Source organism: Ptiloglossa arizonensis, chromosome 7, assembly GCF_051014685.1.
Source record: "Ptiloglossa arizonensis isolate GNS036 chromosome 7, iyPtiAriz1_principal, whole genome shotgun sequence".
Taxonomy (NCBI): Eukaryota; Metazoa; Arthropoda; class Insecta; order Hymenoptera; family Colletidae; genus Ptiloglossa; species Ptiloglossa arizonensis.
The window spans coordinates 17,857,410-17,866,493 of NC_135054.1; the positions used below are offsets into that span (position 1 = coordinate 17,857,410).

The 9,084-nt window shown below is 30.8% G+C and overlaps 2 protein-coding genes across 4 annotated transcripts; one reads left to right on the forward strand and one right to left on the reverse strand.

Moving 5' to 3' along the window:
- LOC143148853 (V-type proton ATPase catalytic subunit A) lies at nt 1–4,605 on the reverse strand. Of its 2 annotated transcripts, none has more exons than XM_076315609.1 (12): nt 4,449–4,605; nt 3,508–3,623; nt 3,322–3,434; nt 2,875–3,240; nt 2,730–2,786; nt 2,558–2,652; nt 2,207–2,478; nt 1,913–2,096; nt 1,703–1,820; nt 1,345–1,625; nt 1,079–1,268; nt 1–1,014 (listed from the first exon to the last, which is right to left on the reverse strand). In XM_076315609.1, the coding sequence occupies exons 2-12, from the start codon at nt 3,587–3,589 to the stop codon at nt 922–924; spliced, it is 1,851 nt and encodes a 616-aa protein (XP_076171724.1). In that variant the 5' UTR covers nt 3,590–3,623; nt 4,449–4,605; the 3' UTR covers nt 1–921. The 2 variants fall into 2 exon arrangements, with proteins under 2 accessions (XP_076171724.1, XP_076171725.1); XM_076315610.1 differs by lacking the exon at nt 4,449–4,605 and adding an exon at nt 3,984–4,195.
- Nucleotides 4,606–6,545: 1,940 nt separating this feature from the next.
- Nucleotides 6,546–8,924, forward strand: LOC143148856 (5'-deoxynucleotidase HDDC2). Of its 2 annotated transcripts, none has more exons than XM_076315613.1 (5): nt 6,546–6,580; nt 7,229–7,329; nt 7,614–7,738; nt 7,826–7,994; nt 8,141–8,924. In XM_076315613.1, exons 2-5 carry the CDS (start codon nt 7,279–7,281, stop codon nt 8,369–8,371), a joined length of 576 nt encoding a protein of 191 aa, XP_076171728.1. In that variant the 5' UTR covers nt 6,546–6,580; nt 7,229–7,278; the 3' UTR covers nt 8,372–8,924. The 2 variants fall into 2 exon arrangements, with proteins under 2 accessions (XP_076171728.1, XP_076171729.1); XM_076315614.1 differs by lacking the exon at nt 6,546–6,580 and adding an exon at nt 6,640–6,754.
- The last annotated feature ends 160 nt before the right edge of the window (nt 8,925–9,084 follow it).

Genomic DNA, 9,084 nt, shown 5'->3' on the forward strand with positions numbered 1-9,084 from the left:
TGAAGTTTTGTTTTTTTTATGCATAGTCTTTATTCGTTTTTACATATGTTACAATGGAAATGTCGAAGTTACTGGAACACTGTTTGCGATGCATTTTTTATGTACTTTCTTTTAACGATAAAAGACCTTGCACCTCAACAGTTTAATATTTTGACACTTTTTTTTAAACTTTCAGACCATTTTTCAACGTTTTAACCTTTAAAATAACACCTACTTTTATGTAACGTTTGCTTTTGTCGCTTAACACGTTTACATAATACACTATTATAATACAATATTTAATACTCTTTAATTGAAGTTCCGTTCTTTGTAAAAAGCTACCATATCATCCCATGTCACAACAAAAATATAATCAAGCGCATTGTTAACCGTATTGTTTTTTGTTTCGGGGAAATAAGGTGTAAGGATGAATGGAAAGCTTCTTACGATGCTTTTACTCTTTTACATACATACAAACGTTTCTCTGTTGAAAACCTTTCATAGTTATTTCCATTTGGGCCAAACAAAATGACCGGAAGCTTGATTATTCTCCAGGCAACTTATCGTTCCTAACAATTCAAACTAATTACAGAAAATTTAATTCCAAGGTCCAGAAGTAACTTATTATAGCAGTTAACGTATATTTGTAGCAGCTGGAAACGCATTTAAGGACGTCCTATTTTATTGTTTCAGCCATCACGCATTATTTTCTGTTAAATGTTAGTTAATACACGTACAGTTATAATAGATTTTATATTTGTAACTCTTTATGTACAATTATGTTTTTTGTAAGTATTGAAGCTAATGTAATAGCTTGTGCGATACGTGATTATGAATGCCTGTTATACTTCTCCAGCAGATCCAGGACATCCTTAAATGACCAGCATAAGATTCCTGAACATTTACGTGGAGAAATTATATTCGAACGATTGCATCTGTTAATTAATCTTCTAGATTTCTAAACGCCTGTTGAATATCTTCGTGTAACTGATCGAAATCAGTTCTGATTTTTGCTTCGCCTTCTTTTACCGGGTCCTAAAATAAATAATACGTAAATTTTACTGTCTACATTTAAAAATGTTAGCAAAATAATATTTACCTTGAATTTCATGGAAGTCAATTGGTACAAAATGTTACCCATGCTATCTCTAATAACGTTCCACGTTATTTTATTGTCAGACTGCGCCGTAGATTCAACTGCATGCCTTGCCATATCATAAAATGCAATCATGTTTCGTAACATTCCCACAGTTTTATAGAATGGACAGAAACGATCGTACGGTGAATAACTAATAAAAAAAATTGAGGTGTAAATATGAATGATCAACTTGAAATGCGTTAGTACTTAATAAATAACTGGCGTACCTGTTTTGTTGTAAAAAGTCATCTTTCAAAAGTTTTGCAACCTCCAAAGTAATTTTGTCCGTCTCGGCAAGGGAAGCTTTACCAACTAACTGTACAATTTCTGATAGATCCTCTTCTTCTTGCAAAATCTCTTTTACTTTTGTTCTCAAAGGGACGAATTCTTGGAAATTTTTATCATAGAAGTCGTCTAAAGCTCGCAGATATTTACTGTATGATATAAGCCAATTAATGGATGGAAAGTGTTTGCGTTGTGCAAGTTTCTTATCAAGACCCCAAAACACCTAAGGAAGTGATAGAATTAAAAAAAAGTCTAAGTTCACACTTTTATGAGATTTATAAGTATTGATTGTATCTGCACCTGTACAATACCAAGGGTGGCACTAGTAACAGGATCAGAGAAATCACCACCTGGTGGTGATACAGCACCTACAATACTGACGGAACCTTCACGATCAGGATTACCTAGGCATTTTACTCTGGAAGTAATATATTTAACATTAATAATATAGTCAATTAATGAATTTAATAATTAATTTGAAAAACTATATATGTATTACAAATATATTACCTTCCTGCACGTTCGTAGAAACTAGCTAGACGAGCTCCAAGATAAGCAGGATAACCGGAATCTGCAGGCATTTCAGCCAAACGACCAGAAATTTCACGAAGAGCTTCGGCCCAACGAGATGTTGAATCTGCCATCATGGAAACGTTGTAACCCATATCTCTAAAGTATTCTGACAGAGTGATACCTAACAAATAGAAAACAAATACATAAGATGTTTATACAATGAAATGTTGAGAATAAAATATCTCACAGTTTACACTGCTCTTTTTGTTTTATTAACGATTTTATGCGTACCGGTATAAATTGATGCCTCACGAGCAGCCACAGGCATGTTTGAAGTATTAGCAACTAAAGCTGTACGCTTCATGATAGATTCGGTAACACCGTCAATTTCTACAGTCAATTCAGGGAAATCGCGCAGTACTTCGGACATTTCATTACCACGCTCTCCGCATCCGACATAAATAATGACATCAGAATTCGAATACTTGGACAGAGCTTGTGAAATTACGGTTTTACCACAACCGAAGGCACCTGGAATTGCCGTTGTTCCACCTTGGACACATCTACAATTTTATAGAATATTTTAAATGTTTGTTTCATTTATTGTGAATTATGTGCAAAAGCAACAAACTAAATTCTTACGGGAAGAGTGAGTCCAAGACTCTTTGGCCAGTGAGTAAAGGATGGTTGGCTGGCAATTTTTCAGTAACAGGACGAGGTTGACGAACCGGCCACACCTATACATCATATGTATTACGATACATATTAATATGATTATACAAACTATAATAACTAGTAACAATGATTAGTTTACCTGAAGCATACTATACTTGTGCGTTTCACCATCGAATTCTGTTTCCAAGACTACATCCTATAAAATATAAAAATGTAGATTAGTTACCAATTACATTAAACATGCTGGTACATTTTTATCTACATCTGTGAAATCATTTGCTTACTGTAACTGTATAGTTTCCAGCAGGTGCTACATAAGTCACAGTTCCCTTACTTTTTGGAGGTAAAATCATTCTATGCTTCACTAATGTATTTTCAAAAACTACACCAAATAGATCCCCACCAGTGATATGACTGCCATTTTTTATATTTGTTGGATTAAATTCCCAAGATGCAGTTCTTGATAATGCTGGTACATTGATACCCTTTGGGATGTAAATGGAGCTGGTAAGTTCATTGATATCCTTCAGTGGTCTCTGAATACCATCAAAAATACTGCCAAGAATACCAGGGCCCAGTTCTACAGATAAAGGTTTACCAGTACGCAATACAGGATCTCCTACAGTTACACCATTAGTTTCTTCATATACCTACACAATAACAAATAAAGATACAATATTTTTACAACATGTATTATTAATTTGTGAATATTTATAACAAATTTAGGATACCTGAATGGTAGCCATATCACCTTCCAAACGAATAATTTCTCCTACCAGTTCATAATATCCTACTCTGACCAGCTCGTACATAGCTGAGCCAGACATTTTTTCAGCGGTGACAACTATGATGAAATTAATAATATTACAAAGAAGAAAACCATATATCAGAACATAGGAATTACACTGTATACTAACCAGGACCAGATACAGCATATACATAACCAAATTTGGATTCCTTCTCTTCATTACCAATTTTTGGTAACCTTTGGCTCGTCATTGTGAATAGTTATTCAATTAAAATCAACCAATAACTGAAAGCAATTCGAATGAAAATGTATGGCAAACAGTTATAAATACAATAAGAAACAGGCATTATACACAAAATAAATTAACACTCTCAATTTAAGTGTTTCCATACAAAAGTAATGCAATTTGCTAATACAAGATTAGTATTGCCGATTAAATTAATAAAAATGTAAGTTTCAATACAGACAAAATACGAAACGGTAATTATTAATACATAATGTTTGATTACAAGATGAAGTTAGTATCAACTACTTCAGTCCGACATACAATCAAAACGGATTATACACTTCACGATGATGAAAAATATAACGAAATTATTAAAAAACGACGATCGTAGACAATTGACTCGAATCAAGTATTCTTACAAGCACCGTAAATCAATTTTGTTTAAAATCGCCAAGAAACTCGGTGTCAAGTAACGCATCCATTCATCGTAGAATTCACGTGAGCAGTTCATTTAAAAAGTAGGCGTAGCCCTCTTTAAGCCCGCGAGACGTCTGCTGGGCTACCAGAATATCGATTCTGAACGAAATATTTGGCTATCAATCATCAGCATAAAACAGCTTAATTCACTCTTCGCGAGATTCTGTTCGAAAACGGTAATTCCATGCATTGTGAACCGAATAAAACGTATAAACTCTATCACTGATCGAAAAACGATGGCGCATTCAAACTGGTACGATCGATACTGTACGCGATGGTATTTTCGCAAAAATTTCAGGCACCATCTATGTAGTGTGAAATTGTTTTAACTGCTCCAGTTATATAGTAAATTGAGGGGCGCATAGTGATCTATAATCAACGAAATAAGTGACAGTAAAAAAACTTACGAGATGTGCAACGTATCGAAGTAAGTCCACCCTACAACAGCTAGTCAAGCTTCAGAGTCGAGCCTAGCTGCTATCACAAGACAGGTCAGCTGACTGAACGATGTGCTCGTTTTCAATTGCTAATCCTTGTACGATTCAGGGCCGATTCACAAGTATACGAAACTGTGGTAATGTTTCTCGAACTCGTCACCAGAGGGTCACGAATAGCGACCGATTTACAGGACATCTTCAATAGCGTCAAATTTCTTTAAATAGTAGAATTTTTCTTCATTTAAACAGCCTCCTGGTAAAAGTAGGATCTAATGGATATAATAAATGCAATCAAAATTACTTTTAGATATAGTAATATACTTCAAAGTATACGTAATGTATAATATGTGTTTTTACTAACAAGGAAGGTTTGGCAATTCGAAAAATCAAACAAAATTTGAAACTTTACAAAAATATAGTTCAAATAATCTTAAAATTAAAACAATTGTCTGAATTAGTTAAAAAACTGTTCTTGGATAAAAATATGGGAAAAAACAGTTAAATACAAAATTTTATGGTTTTTTCTACTCCACAATATGGTAACAAAAAATTTTCAAACAAATTTTTGTTTTCAAAATTTACTCACATTTTCCTCGACTTTCTTAAAGTTTTCTTTTGTTGCTACTTGAGTTAATAGCTTCTTAAGAACTCTTTACATGCATTATCAATAAAATGTTACAAAATATTTCAAATCCAATAAATTATACCTTATCTATTATCATTCTTAACACAGACAAAGAAGACTTGTTATTAATTCTTATATGAAGGAATTACAATTTTACACAAATTTATGTAAAAATGTTACACAATTCTCAAGTGTTACATAGAGTAGTCTTCAACTAATATTTTACAAATTTGCAAAATATGATCACACAGCAAAATCCTATAAAATATAAAACCATGAAACTGGTTTTAATGAATGAAGCAAATATAAAATTTCTAAACTGTTTGATCCACTTATAGATTTAATAAGAAGAATTAAGCAATTTATAGATGTGTATAACTCTGAAGCCAAGGAAAATGATTTGGAAGTTTAGGTTTATCTAGTAGTGGGAGGAAATAACTTAAATCTTAATTATAAAACAAATGCAGTTAAGTACTAGACAAATGGGAAGACAAAAATGTTTTGGATTTTCTGCAGTACAATCCCATTTCAGAAAAATAAAGTCTACTTTCCAGTTGTATGGGTGGGAAGAGAATATAGTACATAATGGTTTTAACTGAGGTATAAATTCATAGCATAGAATAGCAACAGAAAATTTCAAATTTTTTGAATTTAAATGCTCCTTTAATATATTTCTACATTAAATAAAATAAAAATATAGTATACGGTGAAGTAAAGAGCATTTCATTTAACAGAGAACAATATAGACAAGTACATTTATGTTCTTCAATAAATGAAATCTGACATAAAAATATGTGTACTTTAAGCAACATAAATTTTAGAATTAATTGATTAATTTCAAAAAGTAGAAACAAATTTTCCATGTAGCAACAACAAATTCATTACTTGTATAATATGTGCAACAATTACAAATCTCATACCCAGTTTTGAATGATATTGATGAGAGCTAGTTAAAATTAGAACAGCCAAGGTACGGTTAAAGCTTAGGACTATAATTACAATAAAATACATATATGTTGTTTCTTGTCAAGTACTTCCTGTTTCAAAAATGAATAAAAATAGAATGATAAATGCTTCAACAAACAGAAGTATTTACAAATGCATTTTATACATTGAAATTATATATATAAATATAAATATATATAAATTTCTCCATAAACTTATTTAATTTCGTAATCTATATAAATTTAATTTTAATAAAAAATCATTGAACTCATTTTTAAATTTACACTTTTTTTTAAAGTGAACAAAAACATAGAAATGGGATGAGTTCAATCGTGCAGTATGTTGTATCGTTAATAAGGAATGCAAATTAAATGTAAGGTCTAAAGAAATGATAATTATTTATATTAGGAGTCGCGTAAGCAATTTTAATGAAATTAAAATATGCTGTAAAATTTAACATTTAAAAAAAATTTTTTCCTCTTAGACGAGTGGCGGCCATGATCTCATGTATACGCTGCTGGAATGTGCACCTGTAGGTAGTATTCAATATATAGGAATAATAGTCTTTTTGTAAATATCTGAAAAAATAAAACCGACGGTCAATTTTTTCAAAACAAAAGGTTGCTCAAAATACATTTCCGTCTTTTGTAACATATTTTAAAATTATTGAAATCGGTGAGGACACAATTTTTCGACAAATTGACCAGTATGTATATTTGTTCTCTTAAGTTAAATAATTATTTCTTCGTTATACTTTTTTCAAACATTAAAAATAATGAAAAACTTGGAGTGGTCAAAATAAAGGGGACACTGTACATTTCTTCTTTCACCATGAATTTGTTCAAATCTAGAGACAATTTATGTACTTCTAGAGTTATGAATCTGAACGCATTATCAGAGTACACACCTACTTTGTTTCATTGCTTATCTAAACAGTTATATAACCTACACTTCTTGATTATACATGCGTGTGTGTGCGGCAACTGTGTGGTGCAAATACGTGATCGTACGTGCATATATACCTCATGTCTAAGCTGAGGATAGCATTCGAGTGCAGGTTTGCGCGTACGATCGAAGAATTGACTTTCTTGAGTTGCCATAGTATTCTAACGTTGAGATTGCAGTTTAGTGATTATTTGTGAAGTAGAATAATTAACAATATACATTTTTGCTTTAATAGACAGTGAAGATTAGTGGGTTTCATTGAACACCTTGGCAAAAAAGAAGATTATGAATACACAGAATTTGCAAGAATTCATGGAGTTGCTTGGACGATTAAAGGTAAGACATCGTGATCGAGAGATATTGCGAAGCAGCATTGTGATAAATATAAACTTATGATTTCGCTGGGCAAATGCAGACGCACGATATATGTGATAATTGCTTGCTTTTGGTATTTCCAATTAGTTGCGATTAGCACGATTTTGTGTACTTAATAATGCTTTTGTTATTATATCGTTTATAATCTTTGACTATATAAAGTTATCATTTATCACAATTTATATTTTACATCATTATCTTATATATTGTTTTATCAAAATAAAAAGTCAAGTTTATGATTTTAGCACATGAAGAGAACAGGTTGGGTCATGAAGAACATTTCTAACCCAGAAACAATTGCTGGTCACATGTACAGAATGGCCATACTCTCTTTCCTAGTAGATAATGAAGAGAATTTAGACAAAGTGAAGTATGAAATGGTATTATTATTATTGTTTGTACATGATTTATCTTAACTGTAGCTTTGTTAATCGAATCAATTTTTCATTGATTATAGAATCATGCAGATGACTTTAATTCATGATCTAGCTGAATGTATTGTGGGAGATATAACACCTCATTGTGGTATTCCACCTGATGAGAAGCACAGGTTAGAGGATGACGCTATGGAGAAGATTTGTAGACTTATAGGTGACAAAGGACCTATAATATTGGAAATGTTTCGTGTGAGTGTTACTGATACATACTATATATATATATATATATATATAATTATAATATATTAAAAGATATAATTATTTAAAAGATGAATTTATTCTATTGTAATTCTTAATATTGTTTTATTGATTTATTTCTGGTTCTTTGCTTACAGGAATATGAGAAACAAGAATCTCCTGAAGCAAAATATGTGAAAGATTTGGATATATTAGATTTAATTATGCAGGCATATGAATATGAGAAAAGAGACAATGTTCCTGGGATGTTAGAGGAATTTTTTGTAGCATCTAATGGAAAAATCAGACATCCTTTTATTAATAAAATAGCATCCGATATTATTAAAAGGAGAGCAAATCTATATCATAGTTTATCCAATTCAAAATAATAAATAAGGCCTTTAGAGCAAAGATAAAGCAAAATTTGTATTTCACTCAGTTTTTATACTTTTCATTTATTAAGTTTTATGAATATTATATGTAAGTTATAGTAATAGATTTTGCTGTGTTGTAACAATAACAAAAGTATTCAAAATTATATTACTTTATATGTAACAATTTTATAATTGGGAGATGATAACATTTTAATGAAAAATAATGTCTTATGACTTTGCAGATACTTTGCATTATTTTCTGTAAGAGTGGAACATATTCAAATGTAACGATATTTAAACTTGTTTTAAGTAATATATAAATAACAAGAAAAACATAACTTTATCTTAATTTTAAAATAATTCGTTAAAGGTTAATATGGTACGATAAACGCTAATTAGGATTCGAGTTAATAAGAAAATAAGTTCATTAGCGATTAAGTGTATTTATCGTCGATGAAGTTGTACATTAGATGGTTATGTTTTGTAATTTACTCAATAGTCATTGAATCAAACTCCTATACATTAATTTATTATTAACTGTTTATAAAAGCTAATAAAATTTTGTAAAGTAAAAATGGGTTTGTTACTTCATTTGTGAACAAAAAGAGGACTTCTTGTATCATTACTATTTAGATCTCAAAGTTTCTTGCACAAAAAATTCAAATATCAATGGCTTACTTTTGATTTTGTTGAAAATAAATAACTAATTTTTGTTTACAAGATGTATA

What these genes read in the sequence shown, in the direction of transcription:
- LOC143148853 (XM_076315609.1), bottom strand. Translation starts at nt 3,589, where the DNA reads ATGACGAGCCAAAGGTTACCAAAAATTGGTAATGAAGAGAAGGAATCC. An exon ending in GTCTTGGACTCACTCTTCCC is followed by an intron (nt 2,479 to 2,557) that starts GTAAGAATTTAG and finishes ATAAAATTGTAG; the next exon opens with ATGTGTCCAAGGTGGAACAA. An exon ending in TTCTACGAACGTGCAGGAAG is followed by an intron (nt 1,821 to 1,912) that starts GTAATATATTTG and finishes TATTACTTCCAG; the next exon opens with AGTAAAATGCCTAGGTAATC.
- LOC143148856 (XM_076315613.1), top strand. Translation starts at nt 7,279, where the DNA reads ATGAATACACAGAATTTGCAAGAATTCATGGAGTTGCTTGGACGATTA. An exon ending in AGTTGCTTGGACGATTAAAG is followed by an intron (nt 7,330 to 7,613) that starts GTAAGACATCGT and finishes TTATGATTTTAG; the next exon opens with CACATGAAGAGAACAGGTTG. An exon ending in GAGAATTTAGACAAAGTGAA is followed by an intron (nt 7,739 to 7,825) that starts GTATGAAATGGT and finishes CATTGATTATAG; the next exon opens with AATCATGCAGATGACTTTAA.